The sequence below is a fragment of the Ailuropoda melanoleuca genome, chromosome 20, assembly GCF_002007445.2.
Source record: "Ailuropoda melanoleuca isolate Jingjing chromosome 20, ASM200744v2, whole genome shotgun sequence".
Taxonomy (NCBI): Eukaryota; Metazoa; Chordata; class Mammalia; order Carnivora; family Ursidae; genus Ailuropoda; species Ailuropoda melanoleuca.
The window spans coordinates 8,905,223-8,928,416 of record NC_048237.1 but is presented as its reverse complement, the minus strand read 5'-3'; the positions used below and the strand labels follow the sequence as shown (position 1 = coordinate 8,928,416).

At 34.6% G+C, this 23,194-nt stretch overlaps 2 protein-coding genes across 6 annotated transcripts in view; both read right to left on the bottom strand.

The window, feature by feature from the left end:
• Positions 1 to 9,937, bottom strand: part of SCFD1 (sec1 family domain containing 1) — a 103,116-nt gene extending 93,179 nt beyond the window's left edge. The window contains exons 1-3 of the mRNA XM_002928372.4: positions 9,807 to 9,937; positions 4,562 to 4,632; positions 2,140 to 2,228 (exon numbers count right to left, since the gene is read on the bottom strand). Coding sequence (XP_002928418.1) covers positions 2,140 to 2,228; positions 4,562 to 4,632; positions 9,807 to 9,864 — 218 coding nt within the window. The 5' untranslated portion in view covers positions 9,865 to 9,937. The remainder of the gene's footprint in view (positions 1 to 2,139; positions 2,229 to 4,561; positions 4,633 to 9,806) is intronic.
• A 1,903-nt stretch (positions 9,938 to 11,840) lies between these two features.
• The window catches only part of G2E3 (G2/M-phase specific E3 ubiquitin protein ligase), a 56,636-nt gene continuing 45,282 nt past the window's right edge, over positions 11,841 to 23,194 (bottom strand). For all 5 annotated transcript variants that reach the window (XM_034648620.1, XM_034648619.1, XM_019809127.2 and 2 more), the window contains 3 exons: positions 20,015 to 20,187; positions 15,942 to 16,132; positions 11,841 to 15,237 (listed from right to left, as the gene is read on the bottom strand). In XM_034648620.1, coding sequence (XP_034504511.1) covers positions 14,981 to 15,237; positions 15,942 to 16,132; positions 20,015 to 20,187 — 621 coding nt within the window. In that variant the 3' untranslated portion in view covers positions 11,841 to 14,980. The remainder of the gene's footprint in view (positions 15,238 to 15,941; positions 16,133 to 20,014; positions 20,188 to 23,194) is intronic.

Sequence of the window (23,194 nt, the reverse complement as noted above, 5' to 3'; positions counted from 1 at the left end):
CAGGGAGTATCTTGATTCAAATATCCCAATATCAAATCACAAAATGTCTTTATTCTTCACTGTAAGATTCTGCTATACTTCTATCAGGAAATATGACTAGCATGCTATTTGTACAATATTCTAGTCATTCTTCTATGAACAATCTTCTATACACAATCTTCCTATATGTGCTTCTATACACGATATTGTAGTCACCTCTCTATAAGGAAGAGAGTGAAAGAGGTTGCCATTGCGTCTGCATTTAATGACTTCTTTCCATCTGTTTGGCTGCTCCTACTGACACCAGAAAAGATTACACTGTTAGGGCAACCACTGTTTGTTATCTTCTTATGCTGGCTGTCCAGCTGCCTAAAGGGCTATAACCACCATTTCATCTTCTGGAAACTTCTAATTATTATTTCCTACAAATCAGCCTAAACCAGCTTGCAGTATATAAAGTAACTGACTAAGTATTCTTCAGCAGATAGGGAAGAATAGTAAGAGGCACCGTGCACAGAAATTCACAAGGATAGCTGTATGATCATTTCATGTTCTGGTGACAACAGCAACAGGTGGGCAGAAAGAATCTATTATTCTCAAACTGGCAGATGAGTTTGTCACCCCTTAAGGAAGTACAAAGGCTCACCTCTGTTAGTCACTGTAACTGAATCATTATGGTTCATTAGACAAACAGTACAGAATTCATGGTCAAGCAATCTGAACACTGTACTAGCTAGCTGTATAGTCATAGGACAATCACTTAAACTCTACAAACGTTAATCTTTTTGTTAGTAAAATAAAGGAATTAATCTGTAAAGCAGCAATAGTAACCAATGCTTATTAATAAACCACCATTTCCAAGGATGACATCAAACCAAATATTCAGGTAAGAAGAATGAACACATTACCAACAACAAATTTTTAAGTCTGGAATAAAAATGAAAGGAAAATCCATATTCCATATTTTGTCAAACCTAAGGCGCTATCAATTTTAAAACATATTATTAAAATAATTTCTTTTTTTTTCTTTTTAAGATTTTATTTATTTGACACAGAGAGAGACAGCCAGCGAGAGGGAACACAAGCAGGACGAGTGGGAGAGGAAGAAGCAGGCTCCCAGTGGAGGAGCCTGATGTGGGGCTCGATCCCAGGAATCCGGGATCATGCCCTGAGCCGAAGGCAGACGCCCAACGACTAAGCCACCCAGGCGCCCCTATTAAAATAATTTCTGTTAAAATTGGCAGAAAAATGCTGCCAATTTAACCATGACATAGCATTAATTAGAAGACAGATCATAATTTCAGAAATGTAGAAGTGAAAAATGTATTTTAGAATTAATGCAATACAATATTCTATTAATTTAAAACAAATGCTCAACATAAAATTGAAGAATTTAAGAATTTGACTACATTCTGATATGTTACTCACTGGAAATTTAAAACCACATTCCAACTGTAAGACCACATTTCAATCCAATATATCATAACCTGATAGAATAAGAATTGGTTGTAACATCATAAGTAGAACAAAATGCAAATAGGTTAGAGTACCTTAAAATTGGATTCCTTTAGTACATAAAAGTATTAGTATGTATACATGAATACAGCCCTTCTCCAAATGTTCTATTCAGCTAAGTCTACAAAGCAATGCAATTTGTTATATTTATCAAACACACCAAAAGTAATATAATCAAATACGGTCAGTAGTTAAGAAGACAACATAGATAGCTCCTATGGTGATTAATAGTCATTATTTCATAGATACTTATATTTTGCCTATTAATGATAAACTAATTTAGATATTCTGCTTTTTAAAAAGTATATTTAAATTGAAGGAATAAAAAATTTTCAGAGATGGAAGAGACCTTAACACAACCAGTTCTTTTCCTTCACATGAGGATAAACCAGCCTGTACAAAAAGACACAAGAGAGAAAACTTAAATGCTGAAATTATAATGCCTCAGATTGAGAATTATTTTTAACTTCAGAAGTAAACAGATAAAAGGAGATAAGAGAAAAAAACAGTTTTATACAAGTACAGCAGCTAGTATTATTTTCTCTATAAAGGTCCCTTAATAATTTGATTTCAGGGTAGCCAAATATATCCTTTCACAATGTATCTGAAAACAAATGTCATTATTAGAAATACGTCAGAACTCACAGATGCAGAGTGATTCCCATGTCTCTCAGTTCTTTCACAGACAGCAGTGGGGAGATGATATCTTGGCCAAATCTATCATAAATGAGCACCTAGTTAAAATAAAAAAAAAAAAGCACTTTTGAAACATTATTATCAGTGAACAGTCAATGAAGAACTCATATTAAGACGATGTTGAGGTATATTTTATTTTAATAAATTATGTACGCTGAATTCCTTTACTTACCTCAACTTAATATTTTCCATCTTTTACCAAAATGTCCATTCATGTCATAATCTGTTTTTTAAAGTATGATTACTTAGGCTAAAATAGATTACTATAACATAAATTTATTCTCCTAAAACATTTTTTCTAGGATAAAAAAGCATGGTAGAAACCATAAAATATTCATCTTAAGCTAATAATAAAGGACTTTGAACATACAGCAAACTCACATACACTTCCCCACTGAGTTCGCATATATCCTTTCTAAAAAGAAAGAAGTAAAAATTAGGCCCTCTCAAAACTAATGTGTAACAAGTGTAAAGAAAATCTGGTAATTTAAGCATCTCAGGTTAATAAGATACTCATTTAAAAAATTAAATCCCTCAAGAGTACCTGCTAGCCTTATTTTGTCACATACATTTTTCATATTCTAAAATATTAAAACTGACATCTTTGGGGGGTAGTAAGAACTCCTGAGTCTTCTAACTCAAAATTAGTTTTAGAGTTAAAGCAAAGAAAAGAGAAACTTCAATTAGTGTTTCTTCATAACTACTTCAATAATTCTTTATGGAGTACGAAATCGCTAATGAGAGGATGAAACATGCTGTTATAAAAAAATGCTTTTTCTATATGCCAGCATTTCCTTTAGAAAAGCTAAAACTCAGGGCATCTGACTGGCTCACTCGGAGGAACTTGCTACTCTTGATCTCAGGGTCATGAGTTTGAGCCTCACACTGGGTGTAGAGATTACTTAAAAATTAAATCTTTAGGGGCACTTGGGTGGCTCAGATGGTTAATCATCTGCCTTCAGCTCAGGTCATGAAATCGAGCCCCATGTTGGGCTCCCAGCTCAGTGGGGAGTCTGTTTCTCCTTCTCCCTCTCCCTCTGCCTCTCCCCCTGCTTGTGCTCTCTCTGCTTCTCTCTCTTTCTCCCTCAAATGAATAAATAAAAAAAAAAATTAAAAATAAAATAAAGTCTTAAAAAAAAAAAGGAAAAGCCAAAACTCTTCCGCTCTAGTTATAAGACGTTGGACATTTCATGTCTCAAAATTGTCTTCCCTCTTTAAACCTCAGTATATTTTTATTATTAATCTTGTGATATAGACATAGTGGGAAGGGAGAAAATTTGACACAAATCTGTACCTAAGAAATTTTCACGCTATTTAATTCAAAAACTTAATACAGGCTTTAGAAACAATAAATGAGCACTGCTTATGCAAGGGGCCAAAGAGGATGCCCACAAATAAACATGAAGAAGGCAAAAATTAGGGGATACTCTGACGCTTAACCTATGAATTCAAAATAGATGACTTTAACCACCATTAGAGTTAACCCAAAGGACTTAAAGGACTCATTAGAGTTTTTGAAACATTTTTAATAGTAATCAGGTTGACTTGTTCTCAATTATTAGCAAAAAAGAAGTACAAAGTGACTATAAACTAGTAAGTTTAAACCTAATCAGCTGTATTCTAACCTCTCTGAAGAAAGAACGTAGGAAGTTTAGAATGAAGAAGCTCAAGGGACAGGAATTTTTAAAGTAGTCTCCAGCATTTCTCAAAGGAAAAAGATTACAGATTGCTTTCCAGTCCAATTAACAGTTTCACTGACAGTTTTATAGATCGTGAACTAACAAACTGGCATTCTAGTTTACAGATCACTCTCTCATGAGTTGGTTAAAACAGACCAGTCTCCCTGAGTCTGACTAACCTTGAACAAGCTTGCAAGATCCAAATTCGGGATTTGCAAAGCTAAGGAGCAAAACATCAACCAGAGTGAAGACCTACTAGTTAGAGGCCAAGAGATCAGCTGGATTCCCTAGATGAATATTACTATCCTTGCTTGTCTCCCTCCATAAAGTGTTATTAAAAAGATTCACATTAAGAGGCTCCTGAGTGGCTCAGCTCAGATGAGCATCCGACTCAGGTCATGACCTCAGGGTTGTGAGACAGAGCCCTATGTTGGGCTCCCACTGACTTGGAGGGTGCTTAAGATTCTCTCTCTCCCACTCCCTCTGCCCTACCACCAACCCCCTACCACTTGCTCACACGTGCATGCACTCTCTCTCTCTCTCTCAAAACAAACAAAACCATGTTAAATAAACTATTCATCCATTACAACTAAAATGTGCTACTCTTCAGCACTAATAAGAAATTCCCTCCAATCACCACCAATAAGAGCCAGGAAAAAGGAAACAGTCCCCATTAAAATAAAATCTCTTACCTTCCATACTGGTTCTCCAGTGCTATTTTTAACATGAGGCACATTGAAATTCAACATACGCTTCAAAGCCACTGGAAATGAAAAGGTCTTATTGAGTATTATCATTATTTTTCAGGATTTCAATCCACGCCCCCATTTATTACTTAACACCTCAAAACAAAATGCACAAATCATTCTAGTTAAAATGATTAATCAAATGACTGGATATGAAGAAGCAGGATAAGACTTTGTAAGACCATTTCATCAACAGCTAACTGGCAAGTGTTTGGGAGATTTTTCTGTCACCAGATGAAAATGTGAAGAATGTTCAGGGAGAAGCCTTTCTCATTCCTCATGACAATCCCACACTACATTTTTTCTAAGTCTTTAAAAATTTTATTTTAATTCCAGTACAGTTAATATATAGTGTTATATTAGTTGCAGGTGTACAATATAGTAATTCAACAATTCTATACATTACTCAGTGCTCATCATGGTCAGTGTACTCTAATCCTCATCACCTATTTTACCCACCCACCCCCACCTCCCCTCTGATAACCGTTAGTTTTTTCTCTATAGTTAAGAGTCTGCTTCCTGGTTTGTCTCTCTTCTTTTTCCTTTGCTCATTTTGTTTCTTAAATTCTACATATGAGTGAAATCATATGGTGTTTATCTTTCTCTGACTTATTTCACTTAGCATTATACTAACTCCATCCATGTTGTTGCCGATGATAAAGGGTTAGCATCTGAAATATATGAAGAACTTATACAACTCAACAACCAAAAAACAACTAATCCAGTTAAAAAATGGGCAGAAGACATGAACAGGTATTTCCCCACACTACATTTTACATAGAGGCAAAAAGAAATTTTATCAACTGCAAATGTGCAGTGGTCTCAATAAGCTGTTGTCTACTGTTGGGCTGAAAGCATAGATCAGGATCACATGAAAAACAAAAATTATGTATGATATATTTAAGTGGTTCATATACAAAACTCTCATACAGTGGGTCTATGTTGTAGTTATCTTGCAGTACACTTTATGACCAACTTATCTCATTAGATTCACTGAAAAGTTGTATTGTTTAATATATGCTCCATGGAAAAAGTGAGACTTTCACATAGATATGGTAGATAACTGCTGCTAAGAAAATATACAATTTCTAAAATCAAAGCAGTTATGGTCTATATGTTATTGTACTTTGAGGTTTTTATTGCTCATCTTCATGTGTGATAGCAGACTCAGAAACATTTTCTAAGGAAAATAAAAATCTCACTATACTTCTATGTGAGGTTGAGAATGCCAATATTCAAGGAAGGGTATTAGTTAGGTAATTTAATTTTTAAGATTTGTCAGCCCTGAAATCAACTTGGCTGATTTTTAAAAGCATTTGTATTAGGCTTTATTAAGTAATGGAAAATAATCTACAAGTCAACTCCTACCTATATAATATGTAATACTACATACTGTACAGTATATATAGTATATATAATTTATCATGTAATATTCAAATCACCAGTGTTATCAATTTATAGATTGATTCATTCACTAGAAGAACTTCTATTAAATGCTTATTTCTTTAGGTAGGTAAAGTAACATCAGTGTACATACAGACATGACTTTTTGGTAAAATGTTAGTAGCTAATGCCTAGCCAATAATACACACTGCCAATAATTCACAGCTGCTTCAAAACACAAACACACAAAGAAACCACTTTGGTAGTTAAAACTGAAAACATAGAAGGCATACAGGGTGCTGCAGAATTAACTTTCCCACTGAGCTTTAATGAGTTTTCTTCCCACTTCCAGGTAATACAGACATCACCACCCTGGCACCCATGGCCTAACAAAGAGAAAATCTTGTTTCTGGGAACAGCTGTTCACATTCTTGACACAGGGCAACTAGGAAAAACCACAGCCTGGGCTGCATGTGAGTCCCAGGTGTATAAAGTTCTCTAGAGCTAGGCCTTACCTTACTGAAAAAGGTGTTTCAGCAGATATTCCCACTTTTGCCTTCTCAGTCCCATCTAGGTTAAGTTTTCTCAACTCTGACACTTGGCTAACTTGTTAACAGAGATTTTGACAGAGTGGATTTGTTAATAAAGTACAAGGTCTATGTTTAAAGAATGTGTAAGAATATAATTACTTTCATCAGAGTAACTCCCTAAAGGCTTAAATCATTGCTTTTAACTGAAATAGCAAACTAATTTTCTTTACTGACCCTAAATATACCATCCACAGTTCTAGGCTTGGTTATTGTAGTTTTACCCTTACCTGGAATGTTTTCTTCACTCATTCGTTATACATTCAACTGTACTTACTATTCATTCAGCAAATGTTTAGTGATTGTTTACCATTTGCTGGACACTGTTCCAGCTGTTGGCACTAAACAACAGATTGAAAAAAAAAATGACCTATCCTCAAGAAGCTTTCATTTTAGTTTGGGGCAAAAGACAACAAAGTAAGTTAAACATATAGCATGTGAGATCATGATAAGTGCTACAGAGAAAAACAAAGGAAAGAGGGAAGAGAGAGTTGCAGTGTAATTTTAAATAGAGTAGCCAAGAAAGGCCTCCTGAGAAGGTAACACTTGAGTAAAGGTCTAAAGGAGGTGAAGGACGGAGACACTCAGTTCTCTCTGAAAGAATAGTCCAGAAAGAGGTAACAAATAAAAAGGCTCTACAGTGGGAGCATTCTGGTGTGTTCAAGGAAAGAGGAGAGTAATAGGGAGTGAGGTCAGAAAGTTAAGTGGGGAACGGATCATATAGGCTCTTGTAGACCACTGTAAGATTATTCTGGCTTTTACCATGATTGAAACGGGAAGCTGTTGAAGAGTTCTGCGCAAATATGTGACAAGATCACTTTGGTGCTGTATGAAGAAAAATGAAGAGGAACAAGAATATAAAAGCAAGGAGACTAAATAAGAGGTAGCTGCAAAAATTCATGGCGTTTTGGACCTGCATTGATAGCAATGACAATAATCAGATTATGGATATATTTTCAGAGTAGAACTGATAAGATTTACTCACGGATCTGATATGGGATATGAAAAACAGAAGTCAAGAATCCTTAGAGGCTTTTGACCTGAGCAACTAACTACAAGGATGGAATTGACAATCCGACCTAAGCAACACGGACAGAGTTGCCATTAACTGATATGGGTAGACAAAGTTCAGAGGAAAGGTCTAGGACAGAGATATAAATTTGGAGATCATTAGCATATACATAGTACCTAAAGCCAAGAGGCTACAGAGATTACTGCAAGAGAGAAAGCAGTTGATTTGTGGCTCTCCAATGTTGAGAAGTGGGGATGTTGAGGAAGAACCCTCAATGGAGAGGCATGCATGAAAGGCTACGGTAACACAGGATTCTGCCTGTTGCACTAAAGGTAAGAATAAAGAGAGGAATGTTCCAGGAAACTTTCACAAACGAGATGACTTTTGAGGTGACCTTTAAAAGATAAATATTCTTCAGGCGGGCAAAGCAAAAAACAGGCATGTTAGTTACCCTCTCTATACCTCAGTTTCCTCATCTACAAAATGGAGAAAATAATACATGTAAAATCGCTTAAAACAGTGCCTAGCAATACTAAATGCTCAATATCAGCTATTATCCCAAATAGACTGCAAATTCCTCTGTCTCATAGTGTCCTGTACCTACAATATTTGAGAATTGATTTTGATTTACTTCCCAAAACATTTTCAATAGTCATCAGGGAAATGTTTACTTCCGCTACTATAGCACATATATAGGGTTTTACCTTTCTCTGAAAATAAGACAGAACTAGAGTAGTAATTTGATAAATGATTAATGTGGCATAACCTCTCTAGTTATAAGGTGAAATCTCACTATAATGTTTATTTCCATAGAAATCAAAATTATACTATTAGATTTTAATATTTTACAAAGTTTCCGCATATTAAAATTACAACCATACAAATTTCATTTTTCGAAAAGCTCCTTTGTATTGGTTAAGTCTTCCTTGATACGTTGTTGTATTTTAATATGTAGTACGAACTAATTCATTGAGCTTCATTAAGCTGTCAGAACCATACTGCAAAGACAAGTGGGGCTTCTATTTGCTTACAGATAAAATGTATGGCAAGTATTCCCCAAATCCTATTTAAATTATGACTAACCTCATCTGACAGCTTATACTAAATTATCTAATGGGAAAAGCAGAAGACAATTCCATATGCACTCTGTGTCATTACTAGATAAAAATCTATCAATTTTTTCTTTGAATTCTAAAGGAAGGAATCAAGCACAACCAATATTCCTTCTGTAAGCCAAATTAATTATAACCATTTATTTTTCATTTCAAATTAACATGCAAAAGAACATAATTACAAGGGACAGAATTTCCAAATACGCATATTCTTGATGGTTTGATTCTATTAGCTCCTCAGGATTAACAGCTTGCCAACTTTCAGGGCAATTAGCCAACAGGCATAAACAAATTAGTTTGTAGCTAACAGGTATAAACCATGTTTATCAGTTTACAAAAAATAAGGAAAAACAGTAAGATGGAAAAAATATCGAAGCTCAAGGGAATATGTACCTTTCAAAAAAAAAAGATTTCACTGTACAAATGGAAGCTATATACTGCTCTATCGAGTATGAAATTAATAGTTTTAAAATACTAATCTGTCAAACGGTTAAAATGACAAAGCTACTAATTCATTTGCTTTTTGCCATTCTTCAATTCCATTCCGGCAAGCTAAAGATGGAAATCTTTATCACTAGGCATTTCTCTTCGGGTTCCCCCAAAAGACTGGTCCAAAGGAGAGAAATAGCAGAACGTAAGCTGCTCTGAAAGAATACCTAAATGTTGTAACTGTGGAGGAAGTACCAAAAACGAAACTCCTTCAACGCTAAAACTAGCAGAGAACTGAACCATGCACAGAAACAAACCCAGAGACTTCAAAGGTGGCAACAGCGGGGGGAAAATGCCAGCTGCCAGATCTTCTTGTGATACCCTTCTGAAGCCCCGTAGAAAAGAGACAAGACCAGAGTCGTAGCAAACTACCCACCCTGAAGCCCCTTCTCCTGAACCACATATGAGGGGCCGAGTTCTCAGGCTATTGGCATCTTCCCTAAAAACTCAAAAGGGGAGGGGCTCTCAATGCTCTAGGAACTGGAACTGAGCCTCTGGGGGGCCGTCTCTGAACAGCACGCACCCCGACCGAGGGAGGGCGACTAGCAGAGGAAGAGGATATCTCCACCGCAGGCGTAAAACCGCAGGGAGAAGAGAATAAATCGTACCGGTTTGTCTCTCTCGAATACTGGCTGCTGCAGCGGCCGCCATCTTGACTCCCACCATCCACCGCACGGTTGGCAAGCACAACCAGAGGATTACGTGGCCGCCCCGACTGCCCCGGAAGCAAAGCCCTAAGGGGCGGGGCCGAGGGAGCATCTTGGGGGCGGGATCCCGCCTCCTTCATCTTTCCTCGGAACTGGAAGACCTGGGGGGATAATACCTGATCACCCGGTAGTGTTTACTTTTCAGCTGTGACTTAGTAGGCATTTTTATCCTACCTAATCAAGCCACAGCTTCTCAAATGGTAGCTGCTTTAAATTGAACTTTTAGGGAGGAGCGTGGTTGTTAGTGATTAAATACTAAATTGGTCGTTTCAGATCTCTTAAATGTGGGGAATGCTCTAGGGGTTTAAGGATCACTGGACTAGAGTAAAGTGAAGCTCCAGGAACAAAGTAGGCGTTTAAATGCTAGCTCCTTTCTCTGTTTCCAAGTGCAGCAGAGGTCTCCCCTTTGCCCACTTTTTCGGGGAAACAGGCAGTTTGGGAGCACTGCTCTAATCTGGCAGATTTCTCAATCTCATCTGTTAGGCAAAATGATCTAGTTTTATGGTGTTGTTTTGCCTACATGAACACAGACGCTAGGAAGGTACGAAATGGCAAATTAGTATCCTCCTCCCTTCCCTTTAAGTAACCGCAAGATCACATAGCAGGTGGGGGAGGTTAGTGGACAGAGCTGGTATTTTAATTTACTCCTGAAGCCGTGTGATGACAAAACGTATTCGCTATTGATAACTGATTATATTTCTGTGTAATTATTTTTCGACTTTATCGAGGTATAACTGACAAAATTTGAAAGTAAAGTTTACATCGTTATGATTTAACACTGTGAAATGATTCCTCCCTTCTAGTTATCACATCCATTACCTCACATATTTATCTTCGTTTATTTTGGTGAAAACATTTAAAATCTACTCAGCAAATTTCAATTATACAATAGTTATCAACTGTAGTCACCATATCATATATTAGGTAGGTCTCATACCCTATTCATCATACAGCTGAAAAGTCACATCGAATGAACCATATGTGGAATCTAAAAAAAAAAAAAAAAGGCCCAATTCATGGAAACAGACCAATAGTGGCTACCACGGGCTGGTGGGTGGGAAAAATCATAGGTTGATAAAAGGTTACGAACCAACATTCTTTACCTTTAAGAATTGCATCATCTCTCATTTTTACAGCTAATTGGCATATTCACTAAGAAATTACTGTTGGAATAGTTTTATTCAGTGTTATTTTGAAGGAATCACCAATGATCTAGGTGTACTATAATTAAACAGAAATGACAATTCCTGCCCTAGGGGAAAGTTCTAAATTGTTTGTCTTCATGGAATATAAAACATACACTTTACTATCTTCCAATATCTGAGAGCCCAATCTTGTTCATTTGGGTACTTTCACTTTCAAATGCAAATCTATAAGGTAACCATTTCAGTTCTATCATAGACTTCTTCCCAAGACTGTGAGTCATATTAATATAAAACATTAAGACAATGTTTAACATTTATATATAGTATATACATATGAAATGATAAAAACTGTCCTGACCAAGGAGTGCACATAGGGTGGGCAAAATAATGTATAAAAAAATATACCCCACAAAATGGTGGCAGTAGACAAATTGACCCTATAAGGCTGAGACTGAGAATTTGTTATGCATTCTTAGAATAAGCAAGAATCAAACTCTGGCTTCAAAGTGTTAACCTAATACTGTAGACTTTTAACTAACTGGCTCTACCTATCCAGATTTTTGGCTTAAATAATTTATTCTGGCAAACTATTATTTTATATTAGGGAATAGTTTTAACACAGAATGCTTCAGGATGTCTCATTCAAGAGAGGTTCTCAGGTGTCAGCCAACAACTGCCTACAGGATCTCTCAAATATGAAAAAGATCTTGTATCTATTTAGTATTGTCAGAATCTTAACCTCAATAAATCCTAACAAGATATTTAACTTAGTTCATATAAGCACTTCACATTTAGTAACATGAACATATTTATTTAGGAAACATCATTATAAGTATCATGTTTTCTGGTTACATCTGAAGTCAAAAAAAAAGGGGATGGGGGAATAGGCTGCCATATCAACTATAACCTAGCATAATACCTGGCATACAGTAGGTATTGGAATATGTTTGGCAACTGGAAAAAATAACAATCAAATGAGAACTTGAAAATTGGGTCTTTTCAAAGCAATCCAAATTTTTCTAAACTACATATATATTCAAGTAATCCATTATTCAATGTGTTTTTTTTACTCTGTGTTGCATTTCTTAAAGCATAAACACTAGTTTAACAGCTTAGTGTAAAACTATCAATGAAGAATGTGATAACCCCTATATAAAAGAATTACATATAAATAGAATTTTGTTCTAATCATTTTCTTATAATGACTAAATCCTAAAGACAAAGTCATGGAGAAAACTTACCTATCATAATCTCCTTTACTTAGCATTCAGCATTGAGTACAAAAGTTCCAATAGCTTCCATAAATTTAGGGAAAAAATTATTACAAGTTTGGCATAAAGTAGAAGCCAAAGTGAATTCTCAGGTTAGTAATCAAATTAAGGCTTTTTACTTGACCCAAATAATGGCTTATTCATAATACGGAAATTAAATATTACAATGTATAAAATCATAACCCATTTTCTGATGTGATATTTTAAAGAAACTTTAAATACTAAAACATTAAAATGACTAAGTACAAGAATAGTAAAGAATTGTATAAAAGGTCTTCAGATGAAGTTCCCATACCAAAAGGTTTAAAGAGTGTCTAAAATAATGAATTTAAAACTAATCAAAGACTATTAACAGTAGATGTACAATAGATGAATTTATGGTTTTCCTCAATATTGAGAGCAATAGAAAACAAACTTGAAATATATGGCATTTAGACAATTGAAATAGTTAAGAAATACAAATACACATTTATAAGGCTTTATGGCATAATTACTTTTAAAAATCAATGTCAGTAAGAGTTGTGTACTGGCTAGAACAATGAATAGAAAAAGAACATCACAATGTCAACCATGTGACATAGTAACCCTGCAGAAAATAAATAACCTATAGGATTCTTTGCTATGCCTTGACTATACAGACTAACCTAAAAATCAAACTAATAGAACATCCTTAAACCTAGAAAATGCTTTGCAACGAATATGCTTGACTTTAAAATGTGAATATCCTAAATTATTATATACATCACACCTTATCCCAAAGGCCCTGTCTACACATAAAATAATGAAATGAAAACTGACTGTTTTTATAGTCAACCCAAGCACATTGCTTCCCTACCACCCCACTCCACCCAAAAACTGTGTGAAAGTTCATCAGTTTTAATTACCATTGTAGGAGAAGTTAAAATTACAAATGACCAGAAAATAGCATTAATTAGATATTTTGGTTTCTATTGGTTTAATGGCTTTTTAAATGTTATAAAAACTAGGTACAGTTGAGAAATATCCAATTTATCAACACATTTGGAATAAAAGCTGTATGGCAAATTTGAAGTTTATATTAGATATTCAAATTCTTTTCTTAATCCTTGAATTACTTTTGATGAGCTAACAATTCAATACAAGACAAATAAACGCCTTGTATAATGTTCTTAAAAACTTCAAGTTAAAATGAAACTTGAATTTGCTGGGTCTTTCACTAAGTGTAACAAAGAAAATTATACTAGGATTATGTTTAGTTTTCCTTTGGTATTAAGAGATACGTCACCAGTATCAAATTGATCCTGTTGTTTTTCTTTGGAAATATCAATAATTTAAGGTTGCCTTGGGGAGGATTAGAATATGATGGTAGTTGATACCTGTTTTGTATATCAAAACAAATGTGGTTAAAACCAACCTCTCATAATGATTTACCTCTCATCCAATTTAAATTTACTTTGTTGGAAAACCCATTTATGTTTGATAATAGATTAGGAACATAATTTCCACTTACTTCTTTTGCAACAGTATAAAAATGGGGACATATCTTCAAATTGTTTTTACATGATTTCTTGTCACTTTTAGGTATTCTTTGACTTTTAGTAATATTAATAAAGTTTAAAAGGAAAGGAAAGGTAGTTTATAGTACGATACAATGACACACAGTAGTTACTTCTGCATAGCGAGATTAGAGTGGGTTTTTCATTCTATTTGTATTTCTTTCTTACATATTTTTACATTGCTTATATAATAACAGATATCTTTCAAGAGCAAAGAAGGTAACTGTATAATGCAATGGTACCAGCTTACCTATCATACAACCAACTGGATAATAAATAACTGTCAAAGAGTCAAACCTATCACATGGCAATCCACAGAGATAACTGACATACCCCAAATGATTCTGGATCAGACATAATGTGGTTTCATACCACACATGGGATACAGAGAAAAAAAAAAATCCTATGATTAAAGCCTAGCCTTTAAACACTTTTTCAGGTATTTTCAACTATATTTTATCCACTTCAGAAGTGTCCTTAAGACTATAGAACGTCAATAGGTTCTAGAATACTTGTGCAATTCTGCTTTTTCATATAATACTTCCCATTAGGCATAATCTAATTGCAGTGTGGGTCTGTTTCAATATAAATCAGTAATCTAAAACCATTTTTAACCAATTTAGTGCCATCCTAGAAAAAATACTTATAACACATATCCCAGAATATATGCCCTTTGATTTATATAACAGGATTTATCAATTAGCTTTTCTATTTTGTTTTAAAATAAAATAATTTGAAAATTACATAAAATTAGAAAAATCATTGTGACATCCTATAGCTAATCCTAATTTGCAGAAACAGTGAATACAAGTTTTTTTCATATATATATATGTATATATATATACCATGCTATTATACTTGAAAAAAGTCTGTACAGCTGTTTTAAAACTATTTATATTAAAGTTTATGTTGCATGTATATTAAGAAAATAGAAAAATATCAACTTTGACTGGTACATGTTAACAAAAATTTTTTTTTGCTTAAGTGGCCAAAACATTTCTTTATGTTCATATAAATTTTATTGGGCCAAGAAGCTGACAAGTTTGTTCAAATAATGGACAGATTTCTGAAACAAAAAGTATCAATAGCAGCTTTCAAAGAAGCATTTCTTTGTTCAAAACATTTTAATGTCCAATGTAGTGAGAACTTTCTTCCTTTTCTAGTCTTAGAGTGTTTCTTATGGAAAAGTCCATATTTTCTTGAAATTCTTGATACGTATTGGTGATTGGAAGAGCTAAACAGTTATTACACTTGTTTCCAACAGGAAAATCCATATGAAGGCACTCAATTGAAGGAGTGGGTTTAAATCCCGCAGGTGGAATGGAACTGCAACCAGTTGCAAAAATAAGAATGTCTTCCATTGTTATTGCAGATTTACCATCTGAAAAGTTTACCAAAAAAGAAAATCTGTGTTATATATATTACTATCATCATAGACTCTTTCCCAACTAGACAGGGAATATTTAAGAGACTCTCACATCTGTCTATCTTGGGCAAAATAAATCACCAGATCAAGCACAGTAACAGGAAAATAGTACACTCAATAAATGTTTACTTGAACCTCAAAGTATAACTCAGAAAGTCATTTAATTGAACTACTCATTATATATTTGAATGTCTTCTCTAATATAAAATTATCATATAATCCAAGAGGTTCAGGGGGCATGATCATCACTATTTGATACACTAGTTCATCAAACTCAGAGAGGAAAACTAAATGGTATAAAACAACTGAATAACCTGGCTAAAAAAGAATTTCAACTCAAGGTTAAATCTTTCCCACTCCATTAAATGGAATGATTTTACATTGCAATGCTCAATGATATTTAACCTAAAACTGAGAAAGATGAAATAGATAATAATCACCTCAAATTACCTGGAGGAAAACAAATTGCAAAATTGAAATTTACTCTGTAATCTTTCCTCATCCCTTTGAACTCAGTCATATACAACACTTGTTTTGAAATTTTGTAAATGTGGAGTTAGGAGATGAAAGTCTTATTACCAAAAGGCAAAACTCAAATAAATTAATATACTGAAACAAATGTTCTATGACAGTTAAATAAAAATAAAACATTCACATACCCTCAACAGCCTGTAAGTAACTGTTCCAAAATCCCAAAGCCTGTACGTCAGTTAATGTGCGTACTGTAAAAAGATCACTAAGGATTTTTGCCGATAGATTCTCAGGTTTATGACAGAAGATGCTATAAAAGGCTTCTGGGTAAGTCTGAATTTTCTCCAAAACACCAAGAGTTTTCAGACCCTGCTTAAAACTTAAGAGAAGATAAACAATAAATCAACATTCATACACATGTTTGGTATTCTAATTACAAATTAACATTTCTAGCTAATTTACTATCACATAGATGTGAGGAAAAATATATAATATAGATATACATGACATGATACTTTTAAATCAATAACAAGCAACTATATTAATATAAAATTAATTTTATCTGTGCATACGATTTGATTTTATAAAATCGTTTTAAAATTAAAACAAAAAAATAAAAATAAAATTATGCTAATAATTTAAGAGGAAAAAAGTGGACATATGAAGTATTTTACACTTCAAAGCTATATTAAAATGAAGTTTCCTAGGAACTGCAAAGAAAAAGAGCACTAAATCTTAGTCACAAAAAAATTAATATACAAAAAATACAAATCATTTTTCTAAAAGAACAATTTAATAGGAAATTAGCAAAATATGAATGGATAATTAACAAAATATGAATGGATAATTAACAAAATACAAGTAACCAGTAAATTACTTTAAATGCACATTCTCACTAGTTAGGAAAGAATGGAGGTATGTTTTTATCTATCTGACTAAGCCCTACCTGTGGCTCTGGATCTCCTACCCACATCCTTAGGTACCCTGCTACAGATTCATCTCCCCTTCTACTGGCTCTTTCTCAAGAGCACAGAGCTTATCTTTCCCATTTTAATGGAAAAAAAAAAAATCATTCAATCCCATGTTTTCCTTTTAAGGCAACCTACTTGAAAGACTTATCTACACTCACTGTTTTCATTTGCTATTTCCCATTCACTTTTATTCCACTCCTGTCTATGCCTGAGGAAAAACTGCCCTAAGTTATGAATGATTTCCTTCTACGGCATCAGTCTTCTAGTTTCCGTTATTTCTCTGGCCAGATCTTTTCAGTCTCTTACAAAGCTTCTCCTTTCTTTACTTTGCCTTAAATGTTGCTGTTTGTGCCTCACACATCTGTAACTTGGCCAATTTCTCCTCTCCCTTGTCCTCTCCCATGGCTGTATATAGCAGGTATACACTCATCACTATAAAATCTATTATTTTGGGGAGCCTGGGTGGCTCAGTCAGTTAAGCGTCTGCCTTCGGCTCAGGTCATGATCCTGGAACCCTGGGATTGAGGCCCACATCAGGCTCCCCCTGCTGTAGCAGGGAGTCTGCTTCTCTCTCTGCTCCTCACCCCACTTGTGCTCTCTCTCTCTCACTCTCTTGATCTCAAATAAATAAAAATCTTAAAAAATAAAATAAAATCTGGCTTTGTCTTAAAAAAATAAATTAAATGTAAAATAAAAAATCTATTATCTTTAGCTCAGAAATATATCCAACAGGCTAATGGGTACCATATATTCCAAGCACCCAAACATATTAAGTGCAAAAGAAAGTTAATCACCTTACTACTAAAATCTAAACCATAATTGATGATATATGCCTCCATTATCCATCAAATTAGTATAGTTGAATCTAAAAGTCCTTAAGTATTTCCTCTTTCATTTCATATTACCAAGTCCTATGAATTTCCTTGTCTGAAATCCCTTTTATCTGCTCATTTCTCCATATACTCCTTCACCTCCTATTACAAACCACCTGAAGAGGAACTGTTTTATCAGGTGTGCAAATTCCCAAGTTCATTTTCCATGCTGTAGCACTAGGCATGTGCCAGAAATAAACCCCAATACTGTCATTTATCCTGAGATAGACTGAATGGAGTCCTAGCCCCACAACCCCTGCCAATTAGTCTACATCCTATTCTCTGGAACCTATGAATGTTCTTATTTGGAAAAAGATTCTATGCAGATATAATTAAAGATCTTGAGATCATCCTATCTAGATTACTTGGGCTGGCCCAAAATCCAATTCCAAGTGTCTTTATAAGACACACACACAGAGGAAAAGGCCATGTGATATAGATTCTAAAAACAGAAGTATTTACTACTATGAAGTGATCTCCTGTATATACTGCCAGTTTAAAAAGGGTGGATGGTATGTTACTATTTATCTAATAAAAGAAATTAGTACACATGCACACATATATTTATCTGCAATCATTTACAAAACTGACAAATAATAGAAGGATAAACAATAAAAGCCACTAAAATGATGACTTCATAAGGGGATGAAAAGTGGATGCGATAAGGATGAAAGCTATACTTCTTTGAATGCAATTTGTATCATAGAGCTGAGTTCTTTCAACATACTTTCATTATAGATTTGAGTTTGGAACCATGCAAATATTTTACAGAATTAAAAAAAACAACAACGAAATTTTTAAAAATCACTAAAAATGAAATAAAAAATGAAAATAAAATGTATATACAGTTGGTAGTATAACAACACAGAATACTCCAAATGTCTTTAAAATACAGTAATTTGACTACACAGCTCTAGAAAAAATAATGTTAACCTGTTTTCAATAATAGTATGTTATTGGTGATAATGTTGGTAATGTTGCTTGAGACCATTGTTTATGAAATGTGGAATAAATCAAGAGAGTAATTATTTCATAATGTAATTCTCCTGTGTTGTTGATAAGCTGAAAATAGAGATTCTCAACATGGGACAAAGGAAAAGTTTAAAATCTTGTAGTAGTGAATTCGAAGTATCAGTAAAACTCAAGATGTATTCTACCTTCAAAAACTGAAACCAAAACCAAACCAAACCAACCCTATATGTCCTAGTTTGGGTCCACTGAAAAGGCCTAGAAACAATGACCAATCTGGCAAAAATAAGCATCCCTAACATCCAGATTGTAGTTTGGAAATATCATTCCCCATTCAAGGAAACCAAGGTTCCTCAGTCCAAAATGCACAAAATGAGCCTGAAATACCTTGCTATATACCATACACCATGAAAGCTATTAAGATCATTAAGGTCAACATCAAAAGAACTCAAAAGAAACATAAGAACATTTCCAATGGCCAAACATGGAGACAACGAGAACTCCAGTAAGGTTAATAAGTATAACGGTTGTGAACACGTCAAATATATTTAAATCTATGGGTTAAGGATACTGAAATTTTTTTAAAAAATGATCACTTCTGAGATGGTATTATGTCCGGAATTTGCCTGAAAATAATTCTGGAGTCAGGGCGCCTGTGTGGCTCAGTCGGTTAAGCGTCCAACTCTTGGTTTCGGCTCAGGTCATGATCTCATTGGTTGTAGGACTGAGCCCCACGTGGGGCTCCATGCTCAGCGGGGAGTCTGTTTGAGCATTCTATCCCTCTGCCCCTCCCCCTACTAGCACTTGCTCGCTCTCTCTCTCGAATAAATAAATATTTTTTAAAAACAAGAAGAAAGAAAGAAAAGAATCCTGGAGTCAATAATCATGGTAGGCTAGATGAACAAGACTGGCCACAGGTTGACTGATAACTATAAGATCTGTGTGGTAATTGCATGGTGTACCATTGTGCCTACTTTCATATACATTTTAAATTATTAAAACAAATAGAAAAATATGAGAACAACCATAAGTTTTCAAATTTCTTTTACAGATTACGACAACAAAGAGTTTGAAGACCAGTGCTCTGAGCTAATAATCAAGACTCATATCTACCTTGTTAATCAAAGAATATTTAGTGCCTATTACCTAGCAGACAACAGGTACTCAATAAATAGTTATTAAATGAATGAGGAGAAATGGAATAGTTGGCTTACATGCTAAGAATTTTAAAATTTTTTGATTTAGAAAAATAATTAGAAGTTGAGATAACGATTACTTTTCCTGCCCAAGCATCATTTACGTAACTCTGTATAAAATGGTTAGAATGGTACTCATCCTTAAGACATTAGTTTTAAAGCATTATTTTAAAATAGCACTTAAATTTTTATCAAATATATCTCATATCACTTTAAACATGAAATATGAGAGAATCGCATATAAACAACTTACCTTTCAAAGGGTGCTTGGACTCTCTTAATTACATGGTAAACTAGTATGTCTTTTGCCAACATATATTTATCACTTAATGAAGTTATAAGTCTTAGACACCCAATAAGCTCAAGGTAGTTATAGCATTCATTTACTATTGAGTTTAAGTCAGCCACATTTGTTGCAGTATTTACCTATAAAAAGAAAATATACCCAGTTTACCCATTTACTTGTGAATGATATTTACAATTCAAATGACACTTATTACTTTATACTCAATTCTGGAGAACACCAGCATGGAGTGAAAGTATATCAAGAATTATTTTTCTAGGGGAGCCTGGGTGGCTCAGTCGTTAAGCATCTGCCTTCGGCTCAGGGCATGATCCTGGTGTTATGGGATTGAGCCCCGCATCAGGCTCCTCTGCTGGGAGCCTGCTTCTTCCTCTCCCACTCCCCCTGCTTGTGTTCCCTCTCTTGCTGCCTGTCTCTGTCAAATAAATAAATAAAATCTTAAAAAAAATTATTTTTCTAGAATAAAGGACAATCCAGTTTAACAAATAGTGTCAATTTCTGCCTTCAAGAAACCTACGGTAAACTGCCACTTTAATACAGGAAATTATTTACATAAGAGATAATAATTGACACAGCACAGTTACATAGCACTAGAGAGGCAAGAAATAATCTGAGATTTCATGAAAGAGAAAGAATATCAGCTGTCTGGCCTTCAAGACTTAATGAGGGACTTAAAACAGGGATAGAATCAAAAGACTAGTTCAGGAAACAGTATAAACCAAGAACACTTGACCGTTTATGTGTCAGACACTTCTACATAGGTTAGTTCTTCAACAAAGTTATACAGGGAAAGAAAGATTAAAAATAGGAAGCAGTCAATGGTCCATCTGAATACAAAATTTCCTTTTTATCTCTTCTTTCCAAAAAGCTCATTTCCCAGTGATTTATATGATTTCCCTCATTCACTTCAGACCTCTGCTGAAATCCCAGAAGTTCTTCAACCTCTTGTTCAAAATACTACCTTCACACCCTGTCAGAGGCTAATAGTTGGGTAAATATTACCTTTGCTCCCAAACCCACCACCCTGAGTTTTAGTTGATAGCCGAACTTTCCTTGCAGCTAAATGTGGCTATATGTGACTAAAAGCTATCCAAAGGAATGTGAGTGAAAATGTGTCAAACTTCCCTGAACTCTACTTCTATTTCCTCCCTTAAGAGCAAGCTTCATGGAGATGAAGATGATATCCTAAGTCATTACACAATGAGAGGAAGGAATCCAAGTCCCTAGATAACTTGGTGTATCATAACCATACCACTAAAATACAAGCCATGTGAAAGGCCAGATAGCATCTTATGCTCTGTGGGCTATAGGGTGTCTGTCACAACTACTCAACTCTTCCACTATAGTGTGAAAGCAGTCATAGACAGATAACAAATGGGAAATGGGTATGGCTGTGTTCCAATAAAACTTTATTTACAACAGAGGCAGCAGGACAGACTTGGCCTACAGCCATAATTTGCCAATCCCTACACTAAAATCTAGATAACAAATTTTAGAAAAATAAAATATCTGTTGGGGTCTCTGTTACAGAAGCTTAGCCTAAGCTCCAACTTATTATACCCCAAACATTATCTCCTTTCTCTTATTCTTTCTTATTTTTACAATGCATTTTACTACATGACAGTAGTAGTAAATATATTTATTTATCTTCTGTGTTTCCTCTAAAATGTAAATTTCAAGGAGGCAGGGATTTTGATTCACTACTGTATCTTCAGTGATGAAACAATATGAGGTACATAGTTATTTGTTGACTAAATGAACAAACACTGGATAGGGGCACAGAAAAAGGAATAGATAAAGCCATGAGAAGAGTCAGAAGTCTTAAATACCCTAATGAATAGCTTGAACTTTGTTCAATAGGCAATGAGTAGCCACTGAAGATTCCTGAGGAAGAAAGCAACGTTGTTGAAACTATACTTTTAAAAGAATCATCCTGAATACTGGAATAATATCCTAATTGTTTAAAGTAGAAATAATTTGAGTTTGGTATAGTAAGTACACTAGAAATAAGAGGGAAATGCTGAAGATAAACCACTTTTAGAGACAGATGTCTTGACACACACTGATGAATGGAATATGGAAGAATGAAAATGACCCTTTCTCCAGGAAGGCATGGAAATAAGAAATCTTTTTAAAAGAAAAATCAGGCAAAAAAAAAAAATTACGAGGAAAAAAGAGTTGTGTCTTAAACATGTTGGTCTCAGTGTGTTAGAAAGACTCAGACACTATCTGGATACAAGAGTCTAGTGGCTCAAAAACACAGGTCTGGGAATCATTCAGAAAGGTTATGGGCAAGAAGCAGCTTTCCAAATAGTACAGAGGGAGGACTGTTTGGATAACACAGAATAATACCCAAGTTTCAGGGGTAGGAAGAAATGCAATATTAAAGAAAACAGAAAAGATGAATTCAAAGACAGTGACGATTACAAAAGGAGATGAGGACTTAGGAAAGAAAGGCTTTTGCATGTGGTGAATTAGATCCCTGGAATCAGCTACAAGCTAGCTAACTCAGAAGAATGTCCTGTGGGAATAGAAGCCTGACTCTAAAAAGTTAAGAAATGAGTAGGAAAGAGGAAGCTGAGACAATGAAGTTATACTAAAGTATATGTTTTGGTAAAGAGGAGAAAAGGAAAAATCAGTTGAGTTAAAGGATCAATTTAAACTAGGATGAGACATCTTGGGCCAAATAAAAGGACACACTTCCATGTTGTTTACTTTGTGATTTTGAAACTGAGGTTTAACAAGATTAACTAACATGCCCAAGGTCACACAGCTTATAGCAGTTATTTCAAACTAAAAACTGACTTCTGAACATTTGCTTTTAACCATTAAACTATACTGCCTATTAATGGAGACAATGGCTAGAGCAGGCTTAAGCAGGAAGGAGGTTAAAGGAAAAAAAGTTGGATGACTTTCATTGTCTCAATTAGTTTCCAAATCAGTAACATGTAGGCAATGATACTTATAGGGCATTATGATAACTAAATTGAGTTTGTACAGATAATATGTAGTATGGGGCTTAATAAATGGTAACTATTTTTGGGTAGAAACATTGAATCTCCCCACGTTTCCATAAAGAAGAAATTCAGCCTGGTCCTTCTCTCCACCTATCACACTTATCTCCCTGTA